The 22,926-nt window shown below is 45.4% G+C and overlaps 1 protein-coding gene and 1 non-coding gene across 2 annotated transcripts in view; both read left to right on the forward strand.

Annotated features, from left to right (window-relative positions):
• Positions 1-27: 27 nt before the first annotated feature.
• Positions 28-22,926, forward strand: part of LHFPL4 (LHFPL tetraspan subfamily member 4) — a 31,435-nt gene continuing 8,536 nt past the window's right edge. The window contains 2 exon segments of the mRNA NM_001076226.1: positions 28-156; positions 1,079-1,567. Coding sequence (NP_001069694.1) covers positions 1,162-1,567 — 406 coding nt within the window. The 5' untranslated portion in view covers positions 28-156; positions 1,079-1,161.
• On the forward strand, positions 21,344-21,416 carry TRNAE-UUC (transfer RNA glutamic acid (anticodon UUC)). Its single transcript has one exon. It is a non-coding gene; the product is annotated as a tRNA-Glu (tRNA).

The raw sequence follows: 22,926 nt of genomic DNA on the forward strand, positions 1-22,926 counted from the left end.
GCGCCTCGGCGCGGGAGCGCGCCCCGGGGAGAACCCGAGCAAGATGGAGGCCGCGCAGAGGCCGCCGCCTGGGCCCGGCAAGCCGCCTCTGGGAGCGCAGAGCCGCGGCGCCTAGGCCGTGCCAGTCCCGGACCCACCGCTCCGGACCGGGCCCAGGTTGGTCTCCCCGCACCCCCTGCCCCCGGCCGCAGCCTCCGCGCGCGTCCGGCCTGGGCGCGGGGTAGCCGCCCCCCACCCCCCACTCCCGGCCCTACTGGGGCCCGGCCGCTCCCCCGCGCCCCGGCGACGGCCCCCTGCCCCTTGCCCACTAACTCGCGGCCCGGGCTGCCCGCCGGCCCCGGTCCGTCGTCCCCTTGGCCTGGAAAACCTCTCTCCCTAGCCCTGGCGCGCCAAACCTAGGCTCCCCTCAGCCTCCATCCAGCCCTGTCTTCTGAGGGACCCTCCCAACCCCCCGCCCCGTGTTCAGACCCTGCAGTCCCGGTCCCCCGATGTTCCTCTAGCCTCATCCTGGTTCTTGCACTTCGCCCTCCCTGTCCCAGCCCCCATATCACCTTCCCAGTCCCCTAGTACTTGCCCCGTATATCCCCTTCTTACCCTCTCATGGAAGCGCCCACCTCCCTCTCCACAGACCCCTTTTAGACACCCAATACCAGACCTCCTTTTACCCCTAATACCAACCCCCAAATTCCCTTCCGACCTCCCTGTAAAACCCCTCAGCCAATTCTTCAGTACCGGACCACAGCCTCCATTCCATCTCCCCACGATCCCCTCTTACTCCGCCAATACTAGTCCCTAAGCCCCCTCCCCAACTCCACCATAACCACTTTCTAGCACTCCCCCCAGCTCCCATATTCTCATTCCAGCCCCCTCATCCCAGCCCCCCAACTTTCACATGGCCTCTTCCTAGGTCCCCGAATTGGAGATCTTTGCCAGTCTGCCCCTACCCCGACACCTCCCCAGTACTCTCCTGACCCCCTCCTAGCTCCTTCAAACCAGCCCCCGGGTCCACTCAGCTCCGCCTCAAGCCCCGCCCTCGCGGGTACCTTGGCTCAGGGCCGCTTCTCGCGTGCGTCCCCAGCTCCCGCCCGGCAGCCCGGCGGTCGGTCCCGGGCCGGCGGCCCCCGCCAGCCGCCGCCGCCGCCGGCTCCGCCCCCGGGCACCATGCTGCCCTCGCAGGAGGCCTCCAAGCTCTACCACGAGCACTACATGCGGAACTCGCGGGCCATCGGCGTGCTATGGGCCATCTTCACCATCTGCTTCGCCATCATCAACGTGGTGGTCTTCATCCAGCCCTACTGGGTGGGCGACAGCGTGAGCACCCCCAAACCTGGCTACTTCGGCCTCTTCCACTACTGTGTGGGCAGCGGGCTGGCGGGCCGAGAGCTCACCTGCCGCGGCTCGTTCACCGACTTCAGCACCATCCCGTCCGGCGCCTTCAAGGCGGCCGCCTTCTTCGTGCTGCTCTCCATGGTGCTGATCCTCGGCTGCATCACCTGCTTTGCGCTTTTCTTCTTCTGCAACACGGCCACGGTCTACAAGATCTGCGCCTGGATGCAGCTCTTGGCAGGTAGGGGAGGGGCGGGGGCGGGACCCCTGAAACACACGCCGAGGACGGGGCTCTTTTCTTCCGAGACCCCTTTTTGAAGGAGTCAGAGAGAGATTCTGCTCCTCTGTCTAAAGACACACCTCCTTCACTGACTCTCAGTAGCCACAGGGGAGGGGATTCTATGAGAGAGACACGTTGGGGCAGAGGGCAGAGGCTTAGAGCTGAGTCTATAGGTTTGTGTGCTTGGATGTGGGAAGATTGCGTTTATTGATGTGTTAAGCATTTTGTCTGAGTTTCTGAGGGTCTCTGAGAGTCTCTTTTGGCTGTCTTAGGGGAAATAATTGTCTGAAAGAGGAGTTACTCTGTATGTGAGCGATTTCTGTTGCACTGAAAAAAAGCATGAGATGGGGAATCAAGAGCTCTGACTTTGACCTTTAACTTGCTTATGTTATCAACTTCGATGTTTCACTTTACTTCTCTGAGGCTCTGTTTTCTCATCTGTAAAACAGTGGAGAAGATTCCAAATATGCATGAAAAAGTATTTTGTAAACTATGAAGTGCTGCGAAAAGATGAGGGGGGTTGGAGAAGGCTGTCTATTGTGTCTATCTAGTGTTTGAAATGTGGGTGGTTGACAACACCTGGAAACATGGGTCTCTGGGGGGCAAGTCTCCAGCACCCCCTACCCCAAAGGCAGAAAGGGTTCTGGTGCCATGCCTAGTGAGAATGAGTCTCTGGGGACTCTCTGAAATGTTTGGCTCAGACAGACACCTTGCCCTAAAGACCAGAGAAGGGCCTTTTGGGAGTAGGAACTGCTGAGACAGTTTTCCAGGATCCATTAGAGACTCCCTCCCCCCATCCCTGCCTACCTTTCAATCGAAGACAGATTTTGAAGATTCAGCAGCTTGGGTATTTGCCTCATTGCAGGCAGGGAAGAGAGTTTGGCTGGGGAAAATGGGGCCAGGATATGGCAGGGATATGGAGAAGGAAGACAGATGAAGATTTGGTGAAGGAAAAAGCTTAGAGCATTCCAGGGTTGAGAAAGAAAAGGGAAAATGTGATGCTTATGCAGCTAAGATGGTTTTTAAAAATAAGTATCTCAGGATATTCAACAAGTGTCAGCCCCTTCAAAAGAGACCTCCTGTAGGTGTTCTGTCACTTGCTGATGATTCCACTGCTTAAAACACTGTAAGGAATTGTCTTTGGATTGTGAGGCATATGCTCTTGAACATTGTCATGGAGGGAAAACTACCATCTTTTCAAGGAGGTCTCTGGTTTTTGGAAATGGCCAAGTGTAGAAAACACAGGAGGTGATCAAATTGAGAATGGTCACTGGAGATGAAGGTCAAGGTGTGAAAGCAAAATCAGGAGACTGGTTTGCTTGCTCAGGAGGACTGTTACAAATGCTTGGAGGAATTATGGGCTCATTGGAAGAACTAATCAAGCTCTCAAAAGGACTGCCTTGCAGAAGTCAGCATTTATTCAGTATGGACATTCTGGTGGGCTTGTTTCAAGTCCATCTCACTACAATCAACTTAGACAGAGGTCTTTTAAGATTCCGGGGAAAATGAGAAAGGAGAATTGTAGGATGTGTGTGGGGGTATCTGTCAATTCCCAGAAAGTGATTTCCATTCTACTCTTATAAGGTGAGCCAGAAAGAATATAAACTCAGCTGGAACTCCCATTTCCTGAACCTTAATTTGTAGTCTGCAGATGGGTTGTTGACCTATTGCTCTTCCAATTCTCTGTAATCCATGTGGGTTTAATCTTGGGGATTTGATGAACTATCCAACAACCCCATGTAAATATAGAATTTCAGGGATCTGAGAAATCAGCTTCTTTGAACCCTGCCTTCTTCCACTCCTGTCTTAGAGGAAACTGAGCCTGGAGAAGTGAAGGTCACACAGCCGGTAATAGAGTAAACTAGGCTTGACTCCTGGCCCAGTGCTCTTTCCCTTGTCTTACTGCCCCACTCCAAAGGTGGTTATCAGAGTTGAGCAGTTCATTCTATCTGACTTAGAGATTTCTGAGCTCTGGGCAAGTGATTGATTCACTCTGCTTAATAAAGGGCAGGGGCTGGAGCACTGGACTACTAGTCATGGCATTGTGCTGGGGTGTGTGTGTGTATCTTAGCTAATTCTGCCTGTGACTCACCATGCAGTGTTAAGCAACCATTTTTAGCTTAAATCTCAGTTTCCTCATCTGTACAATGGGGGACTAATCAGTGAGATTAGTGGATTTAAAATATGTCTTTCAGCCATGTGGGGTTCCTAGAATACCTCTTTCACTAAGATCATTCTACTTAGAAAGGGAGAAATCAGTCATCCTCAGAGAAACTGCAGAGAAGAAGAGGACCTTGTTTGTATCACATAAGAAGTAGAGAGCCTTCTCTGGCAGTCCAGTGGTTAAGACTCTGTGCTTCTACTGCAAGCAACATGGGTTCAATCCCTGGTTGGGGAACTAAGATCCTGCATGCCATGCAGCAAAAAAAAAAAAAAAAAAATTAGAATGCCTGTTGTATAGTTTTTGTTCAAGTGAACATTTACTCAGGTTGTTTGTTTGTTTTTGTTTTTGGCTGCATTATGAAGCATGTTGGGTATTAGTTCCCCTCCTAAAGATAAAACCCCTACCCCCTGCATTGAGAACATAGAGTCTTAACCACTAGACTGCCAGGGAAGTCCCTTTACTTAAATATTTTAGAGTCTTCTGAGTGCAGAGCACTGGACCATTGGGAAAATACAAAGAGATATTTATTCCCTTCTGTATTTCTCACCTGCTCAGTGAACATCCTTCTGCTAGGTGCTGCAACACTGAGATCAACTCTGACCTCAAGGCTCCTAGGTCGAATAGCACAATCTCTGCTCACAGGAAGCTTACCGTCTAGCTGAATCACTATATTGGTCAGCACTCTCTCAGTGAAGTGACAGAAAGCCAACTCAAGCTGACTTAAGTAAATTAAAATCAGGTAAAGGGGGTAGATATGCAGATGACACCACCCTTATGGCAGAAAGCAAAGAACAAAAGAGCCTCTTGATGAAAGTGAAAGAGGAGGGTGAAAAAGTTGGCTTAAAACTCAATTCAGAAATCTAAGATCATCCCATCGCTTCATGGCAAATAGATGGGGAAACAATGGAAACAGTGACAGACTTTATTTTCTTGGGCTCCAGAGTCACTGCAGATGGTAACTGCAGCCATGAAATTAAAAGACACTTGTTCCTTGGAAGAAAAACTATGACCAACCTAGACAGCATATTAAAAAGCAGAGATATTACTTTGTCAACAAAGATCTGTCTAGTCAAAGCTATAGTTTTTCCAGTAGTCATGTATGGATGTGAGACTTGGACTATAAAGAAAGCTAAGCGCCAAAGGATTGATGGTTTCAAACTGTGGTGCTGGAGAAGGCTCTTGAGAGTCCCTTGGACTGCAAGGAGATCCAACCAGTCAATTCTAAAGGAGATCAGTCCTGAATATTCATTGGAAGGACTGATGCTGCAGCTGAAACTCCAATACTTTGGCTACTTGATGCAAAGAACTGACTCATTTGAAAAGACCCTGATGCTGGGAAAGATTGAAGGTGGGAGGAGAAGGGGACAACAGAGGATGAGATGGTTGGATGGCATCACCGACTCAATGGACATGAGTTTGAGTAAGCTCTGGGAGTTGGTGATGGACAGGGAAGCCTGGCATGCTGCAGTCCATGGGGTCACAAAGAGTTGGACATGACTGAGCAACTGAACTGAACTGAACTGGAAGAGGGTAGTGGTTTTGGCTCACATACATTAATAGTCAGGAGCACTGGCTTCAGGCATGGATGGATCCAGATGCTCAAATAATGTCATTAAAAAATAAGTCTGTCTCCATTTTCTGATTCCTCTATGTTGGCTTGTTGTTAAGTTCACTTCTCTTCTGAAGGTGATAAGTATGGCTACCAGCAGCTCTGAATTTACATTGCTTCAACTTAGCACTGCCTGTGGACAAAAGAACACTTGTTATTCAGTGATTGCAGAAAAAGTTCCAGGGCTCATTCTGATTGGCTCAGCTTTGGTCAAGTGTCCACCTCTTCATGAATCAGTGAGACTTTATCTAAGGTCTCGGCCACATGCCCATTCCTGGGACACATGAACTGATAGGGGAGAAAGAAATTCCCACACAGGGAAATCAGTGTGACCACTGGAGGAGAGGTACTGTAGGTTAGACAATTGCAGACAGAAACCTCCCCCTGGACAGTCTGAGCACTAATATGTGCTCAACCTTAGGTGCTGTGGAAACCCAGAGCAGTTGAGGAGGCTGCTGGCTTATTGGGAGGTGAAGCTTGAATAGGGCTGGGTGTGGCTAGATGTGAGGTTTGAGAGAGCATTCTGAACGGAGGGGAAGATCATGGTGGAGAAACAGAGAGGAGAAAGCCACATCTGGCTTGAGTGTGGGCTTCACTTAGGGGAACAGCAGGGAACGAGGCCAGGAAGGAATGATGGAGCTCCAGTTTGCGAGGCTCTGAGCACTGGGTCAGAAATTTTAGATTTTAATCAGCAGGTAGTTCAAAGCTATGACCACTGTTATTATTCAGGAAAAAACAGTTAACAATTTCTGAGCCTTTATTATATGCTTGACCACATGCTAAACATTTACTTGCACACTATTATTGACTCCTCACAACCTCCCTATGGAGTAGGTACCCTAATGAATATTTCATAGGTGCGAACACTGAGCCTCAGAAAGGAGAGTCATTTGTCCAAGGTCATACAGTGGGTAAGCGGTCGAGCCAGAATTGTAACCCTGTCTGTCTAACTTGAAAGCCCAAGGATTTATGAAGGATTTATAAAGGAACATTCAGGATGGGAATAAAGACAGGATGAATTTGCCAGAAGAGCTGAATGCTAAGTGGAAAGACTGGGAGACTCAGGTGGCTCTTTGTGGAGTGAGGCGTCAGCTTTTCAGGGCTTGTCAGAATCTCTCTGCTGTGCTTTATCTGGTCTTTCCCATTTACGAGGTGCTAGCCATTTTCACATTCATTATGTCATTTGCTCTTCATCTGTTAAAATGACTTGTCTAAAGGTCAGACATCTAGAGAAGGAAGGAGCTGAAACTTCATATGAGTCTAAATGGATCTAGAACCTGTTTTTACCTCTGAACTGGAACCCAAGATGTGAATACACAGATTACAACAGTAAGGTCAATGTACTGAGTGCTTACCTGTGGGCTGAGTGAGGTTAGCCAAGGGGAGGTTGCTGGCTGGAAGCCTGCTTCACGGTTGGAGAGGGCAGTGTGGAGAAGTGGTGGAGGACTTAGAATTCCTGCTCTGCCACCTCCCAGTTGTGTTCCTTGGATAAATGGGGTTTCTTCTCCGATTCTCAGTTCCCTTTTCTGTAAGATGGAGATGTTTATTGTACCTACTTCAGAGGTGATGGAAAGAAAGAAATGAAGCCATGGGGCTGAAATGCTGAGTGTGGTTCCTGGCGTACAGTGATCAACCAATGAATGGTCACTCTTCTTTCTGTGACGTAGTCTGAGTGAAGAGCTGCTTGTGAGGAGTCCTTGCTGCTCAGGTGAAAGACTCTGGACTTGCTGAGATGATCAGAGGCCTTGAGAAGCCAAGGACTGTTAGCTAGGAAGGGTCCTACTCATCAGCTGGCTCCATACCCTCACTGTAGTGATGAAAAAACTGAGTTCCAGAGAGAAGAGACAGGTTCATGGTCACAAAGTGAGACTCTTCTGTCTACAGAAGGGAGATGATTCTGACCACAATTACTCAGTGTTGAGAGCCTACTATGTGCAAGGTACTGACTGGTGCTAGAATCACCATGGAGAAGAGAGCATGTGAGATGGAGTGGGAGCTGGGGAGACTGATGGTGACACCAGGGGTTGGGTAGTGATCAGAGGTGAGCATCTTCCAGCCTAAGATGTGTGTCCTGAATCATCAGGGGTTTCTGTACTACAAACAGCAATGTCACTACAGCTTAGAATATGTATCCACATTCTTCCCCACTTGCTTGGATTGTGTTTCACATCTGGTTTGGGGCTTTCTTCATCCAGAGAGTCTTTGTTGTATGCAGTGAGACTGCTGTGCACATTTGGGGACTTTCTTTCCTCCCACCCTTTTTCCCTCCCTCCTTTTCTTTCTCCACCAACTCTCCTTCCTTTCTTGCTTTCACCTTCCTTCCCTCCCTCCCTTCTTTTATTTTTTGCTTTGTTCCCTCTCTCCCTACACCCTTCCTTTCTTTCTCACACCAGTCCTCTTACTGACAGCCTCCTCTGTGTGTTAGGCTCAGGGAAGCCTGAGTGAGTCCTCTTTCCCAGGTATTTCCCATGTGGTCCAGTGGTTGAGATTCCGAACTTCCCCTGCAGGGGGCGCGGGTTCCATCTCTGGTCAGGAAAGTTCTGCATACTGCGTGGTTTGTGCTGTGCTGTGCTGTGCTGTGCTTAGTCCCTCAGTCGTGTCGGACTCTTTGTGACCCCATGGACTGTAGCCCGCTAGGCTCCTCTGTCCATGGGGATTCTCCAGGCAAGAATACTAGGGTGAGTTGCAATGCCCTCCTCCAGGGGATCTTCCCAACCCAGGGATCGAACCCAGGTCTCCAGCACTGCAGGCAGATTCTTTACCATCTGAGACACCAAGGACGCCCAAGAATACTAAAGTGGGTAGCCTATCCCTTCTTCAGGGGATCTTCCCAACCTAGGAATTGAACCGGGGTCTCCTGCATTGCAGGCGGATTCTTTACCATCCAAGCTACCAGGGAAGCCCATGGTATTGCCAAGGGGGAAAAAAAAGGAGTCCTTGCTCATAGTCCAATGGGAGATTTGGGAAAGAAATCACATCATCACACTGTAGGATGACGCATGAAATGACTGAATCTCGCAAGGGTATCTTGGGGGCACGCACTTCTGACACATTAAGGACAGCCAGGGAAGTCTTCCAGAAAAGTTCAGCGTTTGAGATGAGTCTTAAAGGATGCGGAGGAAGGAGAAGCGGAACCAGGCACAAGAGACAGTATGATTTAAGGTGTGGAGGAGGGGAAAGCCTGGTGCACTTCGGGCGCCACAATCACTTGGTGTGAGGGGAGGTGAGCGCGGAGACTGGGAAGATGGACAAGGGCTGCCCGTGGATGCCTTGTACACCACGCTGAGGAGTTTAGACTTTATAAGCAGCAGGCAGTTGCTGACTTTTTAAAAAATGTTTCAAATTCTTTGACTTTTGTTTTCCTTTTGGAAAAGTTAATACATTGCACATGAAACAAAATTCAAAAGATAAAATGACATACAATCAGATATGTGTCCTCCCTGCTCTCATCCCTCAGGGATCCTCCCAGAGGTCTCTTCCCAGGGGCAAACACTTTTACCATTTCTTGAGTATCCTTTCTGAGAAACTGCATAAATATACAAGCAAATGCCAACAATGTATTTTTTTTTTTTCATCAACGGTATACTAGTTATCTATTGCTGCAGAGAAAATTACTCCCAAACCCAGTGGCTTACGCATTTCTTATCTCTGTTTCTGTGAGTCACAGGAATTTGGGAGCAGCTTAGATGGGTAGTTCTGGCTCGAGGTCTCTCATGAAGTTGCACCCAAGACCTCAGTGAGGACTGGGGTCAGCTGAAGCTTGATTTGGGTTGGAGAAGACCTCAGAATGAGTGATCTGAGAGAGAGAAAGAAGAAGATACATTGTTCATCCCCCTCTTTTGGTAACAACTTTATTGGGATATAAATCATGTGCCACAAAATTCACATGTATAAAGTGTACAATTCAGTGGTTTTTAGTATATTTACAGAGTTGTGTAACCATTACCACAATTGATTTTAAGATATTTACATCACCTCAAGAAGAAGGCTTATACCCTTAGGTTGTCACCCCCTAAGCCTACCATCCCCATCCTCTCCCTCCTCTAAGCAACCTTTAACCTACTGTCTTACCTAGTAAGACCGTTCTGGGCATTTTGTATAAATTGTTGTTGTTTAGTCACTAAGACATCTCTGATTCTTTTGCAGTCTCGTGGACTGTAGCCTGCCAGGCTTCTCTGTCCGTGGGGTTTCCCAGGCAAGAACAGGAGTGGCTCGCCATTTCCGTCTCCACTTGTGTGAATAGAATCATATAATTTGTGGTCTTTGTGACTGACCTCTTTCACTTAGCACAATGTTTTCAAGGTTCATTCATGATGTTGCATATGTCCATATTTCTCCCTTTTTATGGCGGAATAATATTCCCTTGTACGGATATACCACATTGTGCTTATCCATTTATCAGCTGTCGGACATTTGGGTTGTTTCTATCTTTTGGCTATTTGGAATACTGTTGCTGTGAATATTTGTGTACAAGTTTTTGTGTGGATACATGTTTTCGGTTCCCTTGGATATAACATGTTTTCAGTTCCCTTGGATATATATGTGGGAGTGGAATTGCTGGCTCAAGTGGCAACTTCAGCATTTTGAAGAGCTGCTAGATTGTTTTCCAAAGTGGCAGTATCATTTTACATTCCCATCAGCAAGTGTGTGAGGGTTCTTATTCATATCCTCATCAACACTTGTGTTATTATCTTTTTTTTTTAATCTGACTTTTTGATTATAGCCATCCTAGTGGGTATGAACTGGTAATTCACTGTGGGTTTGGTTTGCATTTCTCTAACGATTAAACATCTTCACATGCTTGTTTGCCATTTGCATATCTTCTTTGGAGAAACATTTATTCAAGTCCTTTGCCCATTTTTTTTCCTGTCAGTTTTATTGAGATATAATTGACACATAGCACTGTATAAGTTTCAGACATACAGCATAATCTGGTTTACATATGAATAATTATCACAATAAGTTTAGCAAACATCCATCAGCTTCAGTTCAGTTCAGTTTGCTCAGTCGTGTCCGACTCTTTGAGACCCCAGGGACTGTAGCACGCCAGGCCTCCCTCCATGTCCGTCACCAACTCCCGGAGTTCACTCAAACTCATGTCCATCGAGTCGGTGATGCCATCCAGCCATCTCATCCTCTGTCGTCCCCTTCTCCTCCTGCCCCCAGTCCCTCCCAGCATCAGGGTCTTTTCCAATGAATCAACTCTTCGCATGAGGTGGCCAAAGTATTGGAATTTCAGCTTTAGCATCAGTCCTTCCAATGAACACCCAGGACTGGTCTCCTTTAGGATGGACTGGTTGGATCTCCTTGCAGTCCAAGGGACTCTCAAGAGTCTTCTCCAACACCACAGTTCAAAAGCATCAATTCTTCAGCACTCAGCTTTCTTCACAGTCCAACTCTCACATCCACACATGACCACTGGAAAAACCATAGCCTTGACTAGACGGACCTTTGTTGGCAAAGTAATATCTCTGCTTTTCAATATACTATCTAGGTTGGTCATAACTTTCCTTCCAAGGAGTAAGCGTCTTTTAATTTCATTTTTTGCTGCAATCACCATCTGCAGTGATTATGTAGATACAAAATTAAAGAAATAGAAAAATATTTTTTGTGTGATAAGAACTCTTATGATTTACTGTTTTTTGTTTGTTTTTAGGGTTTATTCTCAACAACTTTCATATATAATATACAGCAGTGGCAATTGTATTTCTAATACTGTACATTACATTCGTAGTACTTATTTATCTTATCCCTGGAAGTCTGTACCTTTTGACCACCTTCATCCTATTCTGTCTCACCCCACCCCCACCTCTGATAACCACAAGTCATCTGATTTCTTTTTCTGATTTTTTTTAAGTATAATTTACCTACTGTGCTATGTTAGTTCCTATCATACAACTTAGTGATTTGTATTTCTATATATTTCAGAATGATCCCCGTGATAACTCTGGTTACTCTGTTACTGTACAAAGATATTACATAGTTACTGACTATATTCCCCACACTGTACCTCACATACCCATAACTTGTTTATTTTGCAGCTGGGAGTTTGTACCTCTTAATCTCTCATTCACCTGTTTCTTTCCTCTACATCCCCTTCCCCTTTACCCATTTTCAAATTGGGTTATTTTTCTTTTGACTATTGAGTTGTAAGAGTTGTTTTTATTCTTGGTGTAAGTCCCTTATCAGATATATGATTTGCATATATTTTCTAGTATTCTGTGGCTATCTTTTCACCTTGATAGTGTTCTTTGTAGCACTAAAGTTTTAAATTTGTATAAAGTCCAGCTATCATTCTGTTGTTGTTGCTTGTGCTTTAGGTGTCATATCTAAGAATCCGTTTCCAAATCCAAGGTTACAAAAATTTACCTGTATGTTTTTTTCTAAGAGTTTTATAGTTTTCATGCTTACACTTAGGGCTCTGATCCATTTGAGTTAATTTTTGTGTATGGCGTAAGGTAAGGGTTCAGCTTCGTTCTTTTACTTGTGGCTGTCCAGTTGTCCCAGCAGTGTTTATTGAAAACAGTGTTCTTTCTGAGTTGAATGGTCTTGGCGCCCTCACCTAAAATCAGCTGACTGTGGGTTAATTTCTGGACTCTCACTTCTGCTCTGTTGATCTCTGTGTCCACCCTTATGCCAGTAACAGACTGTCCCGATGACTGTTGCTTTCTAGTGAGTTTTCCAATCAGCAAGTGTAAGTCCTCCAACTGTGTTCCTTTTTCAAGATTGTTTTGGGCATCATACTGCCTTTTTCTAAAAAGACTGAAGTATAGTTGATTTACACAATATTTAATATTGTGTTAGTTTCATGTATACAACAAAGTGATTCAGTTATATATTTTTCAGATTATATTTCATTATAAGTTATTATAAGATACTGAGTATAGTTCCCTGTGTTATATAGTAAATCCTTGTTGTGTATCTATTTTATGTATAGAATTTTGTGTCTGTGCATCCCTTATTCTTCATTTATTCCTTTCCCCTCTGGTAGCAATAAGCTGGTTTTCTAGTCGTGAGTCTGTTTCTGTTTTGTATGAGATTCTCTGAGTCTGTCCATGTTGCCGCAGGTGACAGTATTTCATTATTTTTATGACTGAATAATATTCCACTGTGTGTGTGTGTGTATATATATATATATATATATATCACTTTTTTTGGGTCTTTTCTGGACATATGCCCAGGGGTGGGATAGCTGGATCATATGTTGCCTCTATTTTTAGTATTTTAGGGAACCTGCATACTGTTCTCCATTGTGGCTGCAATAATTTGCATCCCCACCAACAGTGTAGGAGGGTTCTCTGTGCTCCACATCCTCTCCAGCATTTGTTATTTGTAGACTTTTCGAGGATAGCCATTCTGACTAGTGTGCGGTGATAACCTCATTGTGGTTTTTATTTGCATTTCTCTAATAATGAGCGATGTTGAGCATCTTTTCAGGTGCCTATTGGCCATCTGTATGTCTTCTTCAGAGAAATGTCTTCTGCCTTGCTCATTTAAAAATTGGATTATTTGGTTCTTTTGAGTTGTATGAGCTATTTATGTATTTTGGTTATTAACCCCTTGTCAGTTGCACAGTTTGTAAATATTTTCTCCCATTCTGTAGGGTGTCTTTTCATTTTGTTGATGGTTTTCTTCGGTATGCGAAAGTTTTTAAATTTGATTAGGTTCCATTTGCTTATTTTTGCTTTTATTTCTTTTGCCTTGGGAGACTGATTCAAGAAAATATTGCTGTGCTTTATTTCAGAGAATGTTTTGCCTATGTTCTCTTTTAGGAGTTTTATGGTGTCATGTCTTATATTTAGGTCTTTAAGCCACTTTGAGTTTATTTTTGTATATGGTGTGAGGGAATGTTCTAATTTAATTGATTTACATGTGGCTGTCCAGCTTTCCCAACACCCCTTGCTGAAGAGACTATCTTTTTCGCATTGTACCTTCTTGCCTCCTTTGTCGTAGCAACTGCCTTTTATGTTCTAATCTCAGACATCACAGACCACTTCTGCCACACTCTATTTTTAGAAGTGAGTTACTAAATCCAGCCCACATTCAAGGGGAGGAGAATCCAGCTCCTCCTCTTGAAAAGAAGTACATTTTAAAAGTTGTGGACATATTTAAAAACCACCACAAATGGTAGGATACTAAACAGTTGGTTTGTCTTGCTTTTTAAACTCAACAACACATTTGGAAATTGTAGCAAATCAGTGTATAGAGAGTTACTTTTTCTTTAAGAGCTGCATAATATACTTTTTTTTCCCAAAATTTCTTTGGTGTGGACCATTTTTAAAGTCTTTAATGAATTAGTTACAATATTGGTTCTGTTTTATGTTTTTGGTTTTTTGGCCACGAGGCATGTGGAGATTCTTAGTTCTCCCCGACCAAGGATTGAACTGACACCCCCTGCACTGGAAGGCAAAGTCTTAACCATTGGGATGCCAGGGAATTCCTATAATATTCCTATATTATTCCTATAAAATTCCTATAATATACTTTTGTATGGATGCGTCATCATTTAGAAATCAATATTTAAATTGTTTACAACATCTTGCCATAACAATATTTCAATGGATAATGTTGTATATAAATAATTAAGACACATATGTAAGTATTAGGATAAAATAAAGACCTAGAGTGGAATTGCTGGATTAAATGGTCTCTGTGTTTACAATTTTGACAGATTCAGTCATAGGCTCCTCCACAGAAGTTACACAAAGATATACTCATAGCAACAGTGTATGAGGGTACCTGTTTCCCCACATTCTTGCCAAGTGAATGTGTTATCAAATATTTTGACAACCCAATGGGCAAAAAGTACTCTATTGTAGTAATTTGTCTTTCTTTTAGGAATGAGGTTGAGTGCCTTTTATATATACAGGCAAACCTCCTTTTACTGCAGTTCACTTTATTACACCTCACAGATATTGCCCCCCTCCTTTTTTTAATAACAATTTGAAGCTTTGTGGCAACCCTGTGTTGAGCAAGTTGATTGGTGCCATTTACCCGATAGCATTTGCTCCCTTTGTGTCTCTTTGTCACATTTTGGTAATTCTCACAATATTTCAAACTTTTTCATTATTTTATTTCTTATGGTTGATCTGTGATCAGTGATCTTTGTAATTGTTTTGGCATTTATTTTAGCTATAAAGGATTTTAAAATTAAGTTTGTACTTTTTTTAAGACATAATGCTATCGTGCACTTAATAGACTACAGTATAGTGTCAACATAACTTTTATATGTGCTGGGAAACCCAAAATAAGTTTGTGTAACTCGCTTTATTGTGATATTTGCTTTATTGTGGTGGTCTGGAACTAAACCCACAATATTTCCAAGGTGTTCCTATCTTTTTTCTATAAACTGTCAGTTCATAAATATTTTTCTACCAAGCTAATGGTATTTTCCTCCTTTGATTTGTAAGAACTCTTTATAAGTTAAAAGTTAGCTCTTGGTGATATGAGTTGCAAATATTATCCATCAGTTTATTTTTTGATTTTGTCTATGGGTGTTTTCTCCACGGTGAAATTCTATTTTTCTCAGCTTAAGCAAATTACCAGTTCCTTCTGGTATGGCTCCTGAGTGTAGTATAATACCTAGAAAGGTCTTGGAGTGTTTTGAGTGGGGGTGGGAAGCAGAGATCTGCTTGTTGGTAGAGAGGATGGGCTGGAGGTGTAACGAGGTTGAGGGCTGAACTATTCTTATTCTGACAGTCTTTTATTTTTGTTTTATTCTTTTCATTTCCATTTCATCTTATCCATCATTATGAACCTTTAATCCCAGAGCTGTTTAATGGCATAATGAGAGCCTTGGATCAGGAGTCTGCCTGGCACAGAGTGTCTATTGAATAAACAGATGATGAGCTCTGATTTAAGTCCTAGCTCCACCACCCTCTCCTTTGGAGGCAGCATATTCAGTGGTCAGCTAACCTGAATTTGAATCCTGAGTGTGGCATTACCAACTAAAGTGTCCTTTGGAAGGTTATACAATTTCTGACTCTAAGTTTCCTCCACTATAAAATGGAGACTATAATAGTAACTAGCTCATATCCAATGGTTAAGACTTTGTCTTCCAATGCAGGGGGTGTGGGTTGGATCCCTGATGGAGAAGAAAAGATCCTACATGCCTTGTGATGAAAAAACCAAAACATAAAACAGAAGCAATATTATAATTACTTCAATAAAGACTTTTAAAATAGAACACATCAAAAAAAATCTTAAAAAAAAGAGAAGGGTCTCTCATCTTCTGGGACTGGAGGGAAGTTAAGATTAGAGTGAATCTAGGTAAAATTGTGGTCAATTAAAAACACAAAAAGAAAGATTGAAAACTGAGAACTGGGAGATACACCTAGAAAAGCAGGGAGCTTAGAAAGTTTGGCCTTGGAATTTGGGGTCTTATTCCTAGGTTCTGAGCAATTACATGGAGGCATGGGAATGATCAGGGCCAGAGGTGGGTTTAGCAAGATGACTTGGGCAGCTGCCGCAGGGATCGGACTGGATGGAGACTTGATGGAAGATCAGGAGCCTGGTGGAGGGCATGGCAGTGGTCCAGGTGAAAGGCGCTGGAGGAGGGGAAGGAGGAGATCTTATTTAGGAGCCCAGCAGCTGTGTGTCTGGTGGGGCGAGGTGAAGACAGACAGGCTTTGCAGATGATTCCAGGTCCCCTCGTTGAACGATTGTGTCTTGGAATGACATGCCCAAAGATCTGCTCAGTCTGGGAAAGGCTGAATTTGTCAGAGGGAGGGTCTGACAGCTGTTGGCTTTTCAGGCCTTGGCCTGAGGAGAGAGGTCTCAGCTGGAGATGCAGATGTGAGTCTGTGTGTGGGTGAAATGGCCCGGGGGCGAGGGGAGAGCCTGTGGAAGCAAAAGAGGAGACAGCCCAGAAACACCAACCTTTCAGATGCAAGGAGGAGGAGGAGCCAGAAAAGGCGGCTTGGAGAGAAGAGCCAGAGCAGCTGCTCAAATTAGCAACAGAGAAGCTGAGGAGAACAGCCCCGAGAAAGGACGGCTTCCTGGAGGAGCCAGAGGGGACAGGGAAGGGATGGGGCCACCTGGATGGGCCTGGGCCAGACTGGAGGAGTGAGGCAGGAAGCAGGGAGAGCAGCAGGGGGCTTCTGCCCGAGTCCTTGAGCTGAGTGTGGCAGAGCTGAGCCAGGGCAGTGGGAGATGCAGCGGGTGGCGGATTCCAGGGTTGTCCAGAGGCCACGCGAGGGCTCTGTACAGGCTGGACCCAGGGGTGGTGTGGTAGATACTGTTCCCAAATATTATCATTACTGCACAAAGTGACGGGTACCCCCATTTCTCTGTAACAGCATCTGTGACACCAGGTACAATTATTTGTGTTCCTAACAGTCCCCTGACTAAACTGTAGTCTCCTCGAGATCAGGAACCACAACCCAGGGACTGAATGGCTTGGAGGAAGTGTCCCAGGGAAAGGGAGCAGTCAGTGCCAAGACCTCCGGGGGAGTCGGGGTAGGGCTGAACAAGAAAAGGTAGTTAGGTTAGTGTTAGGATGACGGTTGGAAAGGAGGTGCAGTATGGCAGGAGTGTAGGGATCGAGAGGCCGAGTGGCTTGGAGGCAAGTAGGGGGAGCCTGAGGGCCACACAGTCTGGGATGAGGCCTCAGGGATTATCCTGAGCGTAAAGGGCAACTTGGGAAGGTGTTGAGCAGGTGAGTGAGTGGCACGGTCTGCTTTGGAAAGCTTCCTCTGAATGCTGAGTGCAGAGCAGACGAAGAGAGGGCAGGGATGAGAGCAGAGAATCCAGTTAGGAGCCACTGCGGTCACTCGGGAGGGAGACCACGCGGCCTCGACAGATGGCTGCAGTGGAGACAGAGAAAAGAGGTCAGCCCGAGATACGTTTTGGAGGTCAAGCTAGTCAGCCCTGCAAGTGGATGGGATGTGGGGGTGAGGGAAAGGGAGGAGTCAGGGTGCCTCCATCATCTGGGTGCTGGGGGGGGCCATGGGGAGCCCCGGCACAGGATTCCCACCCTTGAGCTCCCCAGCTGACAGAAGCGCTAAGATTGGACCTATTCTTCAGATCCAGCGGGTCGGGGTGACTGTTAAGAGACCCCGTCTCCCCTGTGCCATAAGCCCCTGCCCTGGGGGGGCATGACGGAGCTGGTGTGAAGGACATGAGGACAGTCTCTGTCTCAGGGTGGAGGAGGGTTCCATCGGGCCTGGGGAAGCACTCCCTTGGAAAGCTGTGGTCACAGTGCCAACACAGACCCTTTTCCAGGCTCCTCTCAGCCCCAAAGTCGGCCTGGTTCTTTCCAGAAAAACCTTCCTAAAGGTGAGGAAGGGACTCACAGAGGATACAGGACACGAGCAGCCATCCGTGTATCCTGCGCTATGCTGCCCCTCCGTATCTCTCACCTACAGCTTTTTCAAATGATCATTGTTCTTTGTATGAACACTGGAGAATATAGATAAGCAAGATTACACATGTCATCTCACCCTCCCAGAAGCAGTCATCTTAACTGTTGGTCTGCATCGTACAGAGTACTGATTATGAGCAGGCTCTGGAGCCAGACTAGCTGAGTCCAAATCCTGGTTCTGTAACTTATCAGCTCTGTGGCCTTAGATAAGTTGGATTACCTCTTTGTGCCTTTATGTCCTCAACTGTAAAAAGAAGATAATAACAGCACTTATTCCGCAGAGTGTTGTGGGGATTAAATGAAGTAATGTGTGTAAGATACTTAGCATAGGACCTGGTGTGGTAAATTTATATGACTATTGCTATAACTATGTAAGTATCCCCAAAATGAAATTATATTGTATGTTATTTTTCACATTCTTTTGAAACCTAACGTATCATGAGTAATTTCTGTATCATTAAATCTTACTCAATATAATAGGGGAATAGTATTCCATGGTATGAAAGAATATTCCTGTGATGTTGGACAATTAGCTGCTTATTTCTTTCCTTCTTTGTTTTATTGTATCTCCCCCTCTGCCTTCCTTCTCATCGCTTCCTTCTTTTCTTGCAAATGACGTGATAGACATCCACACAGCTAAACCTTAGAGCACATGCTTGAGCATTTTCTTAGGATACATTCCTAGAAATTGGCAAGCTCAGTCAATAGGGGTCTAGAGATTTTTGGTTTTGTTTTTTTGTATGTGATTAATTCATTATTTCTGTGAGTTTCATTTGGCTTGTGCGTTTTGATTGCTTGTTGCTTTAATTATTTCATTGAGTGAAAAATCTCTGGCAATAGTCACTTATTAGTGGTCAACTCCCACCTACCTTATGGTTTCAGTAGGTCACTTATCCACGTGGTCCTGAATTCAAAAGGGGCCACAGGTTGGCAGTGCGAGGTCTCTGTCCTGTCCTGTCCTCAGCCCCTAAGTTCCCTCCTTAGAAGTGACCAGGGTTATCAGTATGAATGTTATATAAGGGGATTCAGTTCTTCCTGGTGTTATGACTCTAAGATGCATCCAAATTTTTGCATGTAGCTACAACAACAAAATACCATAGACTGGGTGGCTTGCGCTTATTTTCTCTTAGTTCTGGAAACTAGAATTCCAAGACCTAGGTTCTGTTGAGAGTCCTCTTCTAGGCCTGCAGACGGCTACCTCCTTCCTTCTTGCCGTGTCCTCACATGGCAGGTGAGGAGAGAGAGCAAACTCTCTGGTATCTCTTTTTAAAGATTTATTTATTTTTATTTACCTATTTTGGGCTGTGCTGGCTCTTGGTTGCTGTGAGCTTTCTCTGGCTGCGGTGAGCGGTGGCTACTCTGTTGGGATGCGTGGGCACTCACTGCGGTAGCTTCTCTGTTTGTGGAGCACAGGCTGTAGACACGCAGGCTTCAGTAGCTGTGGCACACGGGCTTAGCTGCCCAGTGACACGTGGGATCCTCCCAGACCAGGGATCAAACCTGTGCTCCCTGCCGTGGCAGGTGGATTCTCCACCACTGGACCACTAGGGAAGCCCCCGTGTCTCTTCTTATAAGGACACTAATCCCATCATGGGGCCCTACCCTTATGACCTCAACCAACCCTGATTACCTCCCCAAGGCCTCTTCCACAAATACTCTCACACTGGAGGTTAGGGCTTCAAAATATCACTTTTGTGGGGACCCAGTTCAGTCCATAGCAAACCTCTTTGGAGTCTGCTCAGGAAAAGAAAGCCCTGGGGGACATCCAATCTGACCTCCTAGTAATGGGTAGCAGCTGTGATATATCAGGCATGGAGGGGCCAGCTGAGCATAAACAAAGGCCTCCATCTAGGAGTGACTGGCCCTGTGGATGTCCCTTGAGGATAGTGTAATGATATCATAATGAAACTCTGCTAAAATAGCTAAGCATAAAATGCATAATTAAAAAGCTTTATATAAAGGCACATTTACAGCACACACACAATTTAAAGAAAACAAATATTGTTTATTTTCTTTTACTAATTCATCACTTTTTTAGTCTCATTCTGGGTTTATTCCCCAAACCCAAGTTATCATTTTTCCTTTCAACTTTCCTTTAGTTTTTTAAAGTATTCTTAAAGGCTTACACCTTTAAGAGGATTTCATGGCCAGACATAGGTGGAAAAGGACTGAACATAATAATATCGTTTTTATCATCAAAGTAATTCGTGCACACATTAAACACTTCCAACAGTACGGGAGGGCAGAGAATAGTGTCTCCCTCCTTTGCTCCACCACACCGGGGTGTGTTTCAGAGGTGCCCATCATTAAGTTGCTTCTGTATCCTTCCAGAAATATTTATATAGACTTGCAAGCTTATGTGTGTATATATGTGTATTCTCTGAAAAACCAGGATTTTTAATTATGTTTTTTAATTTTATGCTGCTAAGTCGCTTCAGTCGTGTCCGACTCTGTGAGATCCCATAGATGGCAACCACCAGGCTCCCCCGTCCCTGGGATTCTCCAGGCAAGAACACTGGAGTGGGCTGCCATTTCTTGGAGAAGGCAATGGCACCCCACTTCAGTACTTTTGCCTGGAAAATCTCATGGATGGAGGAGCCTGGTAGGCTGCAGTCCATGGGGTCGCTGAAAGTTGGATATGACTGAGCGTCTTCACTTTCACTTTTCACTTTCATGCATTGGAGAAGGAAATGGCAACCCACTCCAGTGTTCTTGCCTGGAGAATCCCAGGGATGGGGGAGCCTGGTGGGCTGCCGTCTATGGGGTTGCACAGAGTCAGACATGACTGAAGTGACTTAGCAGCAATACATGAATACATTCACTCCATGAAGAGCTGAAGTATTACAGACAGGTTAAAGTTCCCATCCTCTCCTTGCCCAAAGGCCACCATGGTTATAAACTTAATTTCTGTATTTCCAAGATATTTTTGTGTGCATTACATACACATCCACGAGGAAAATACATCATGTCATTTTCTGTGTTCCCGTTCCTCCCTTCCTTCCTCTCTCTCTTTTCTGGTAAAATACACATTACATAAAATTTACCATTTTACCAATTCCTAGGTATCCAGTTCTGTGGCATTAAGTACGTCCGCACCGTTGTGCAGTCATCCATACCGTCTATCCGCACAGCTCCCTCTTCACCTGCAGAACTGAGACTCTGTCCCCATTAAACGCTAACTCCCCACACCCTCCCCTGTCATCTCTGATGCCCAGCGTTCTGCGTGTAGGAATCTGACTGCTTTCGGTTCCTCTTGTAAGTGGAATCATACAATATTTGACCTTTTGTGACTGACTCATTTAATTTAGCATAGTGTCCTCAAGATCCCTCCTGTCAGAATTTCCTTCCTTTTCAGGGTACTCTGAGGTGGCTCAGAGCATCTGACAGGTAAAAGTGTCCAGCTTGGACCTGAGAACAACGTGTGGTTTCACTCTACCATGGGGTCGCAGAGAGTCGGACGTGATTTCGTGACTGAGCACACACATACTTTTGATTATAGTTTCCTTCTGTCTATGGCAAATGATCCTGGTTTCCTTTCTTTGATACTGATATAAAGCTTACTTTGTAAGTGAATGCCTCAGTTAAAAAGTTAGTCTACGGAATTCCCTGGTGGTCCAGTGGTTAGGACTTTGTGCTTTCAACACCGAGGCCCTGGGTTCAATTCCTAGTCCGGGAACTAAGATCCCACAAACCGTGTAGTGTGGCCAGAGGAAAAAAAAAAAAAAAAGTGAGTCTGCTCAAAGAGAAACATGAAGTGAAGACCTGTCTGGGTTTGAATACAGAGCCCACCACTTCCTAGCTGTGTGACATGGGTATGATACTTAGTTCCTCTGTGCCTCAATTTCCTCATCTGTAAATGAGGCTGATCATTTTTCCCTCCTCTAGATTTCTTATTGGATTAAATGAGATCATGCATGTTAGGAGCTTAGTACCCTAGCACATAGTTAAGCACTCAATACTATTTGTTAGCATTATCATATTATTAATAACTTTAACTTCATTCATCTTAAATTTCTCACACCTCCTGGCTGCTTGGGAAGTCAGTGGACGCTAGGGTGACTGGACAGTTGCGCCCCATCTGAGAGCGCCTCCCCCTAGACCAGGGGTTCTCAACCAGGGACAGCTTTGCCCCCAAGGCAACATCTGACAGTGTCGTAAGACACCGTGGGTGGTGGGTCGAGGCCAAGGCTGATGCTGTGTGTCCCACAATGCACCCACCTGCCCCACCCTGCACCTTGCACCTGTGTCTACCCAATTCAGCCAGCTCATCACTTCAAAAAGACACTTGAACTTGTACTCCAAAGACCTCAGTCTCGGTTTCTCATCCATCAAATGGGGATGTTGAAGGCTGCCTTGCCTCTAGTTCTTACACTGACTGTTGAGCCTCTTGATCACTTACCTGGCCTACACTGTCCCTAGAGGTCTCTTCCTGTCTTTCCCAGGTCTTAGGAAACCTGTCCGATTGACTTTTCTCCATTTGCATTATTTTTGGGTGTTTCTTGTTCCCAGAGCAGTCTCTGGGGCCCCATCGCCACCACCTAGAACACTGCAGAGCAGAGGAGGCAGAGAGAGTGAGTGAGAGATGGAGAGGTCCTAGCCCCTGCCTTCTCTGAGTGTCCCTGTAATCCTGGGTCTCTTTCCAGTCACTCCCTGACATGTATAAGTATTCTATTTGTATATTGATTTGATTCCTCTCCACACACCTCTCCTCCTGAGGACAAGAAACCATGCCTGCCAGTGTCCCCAGCAGCCTGCACAGTGCCTGACACATAGCAGATATTCATGAAGAGTCAGAGAGGGGGAAGGGTGAGGGGATAGGTAAAGAGAAGGAAGAGAAGTGAGAAAAGACAGAAGAGGGGGGGTGTTGAATGAATGTCAGATGCTGAGATCTAAGGAGAAAAGAGGGTCAGGACCGAGGCTTGAGCACTGTATGGACTAGCTGGAGAGAGGGGGAGGCATGTGAAGAGAGAGGCAAAAAAGGATGAAAAGGGTGGAGAAGAGAAAGGAATGGAGACGCACGACTAGAGAGGCACGTAAGTGATGAGGCACGGAGACCAAGAGAACGTGCAGGCGCAGAGCCCTGGGGAAGAAAAACTCACTCAACGCTGAGCTTGCGGAGGGAGGAGGACCACCCGCAGGATACTGCCGTGTTTCTATGGAGACGGGGATGCTCTGGGCGGGAGAGG

The sequence above is a fragment of the Bos taurus genome, chromosome 22 (genome assembly GCF_002263795.3).
Source record: "Bos taurus isolate L1 Dominette 01449 registration number 42190680 breed Hereford chromosome 22, ARS-UCD2.0, whole genome shotgun sequence".
NCBI lineage: Eukaryota > Metazoa > Chordata > Mammalia > Artiodactyla > Bovidae > Bos > Bos taurus.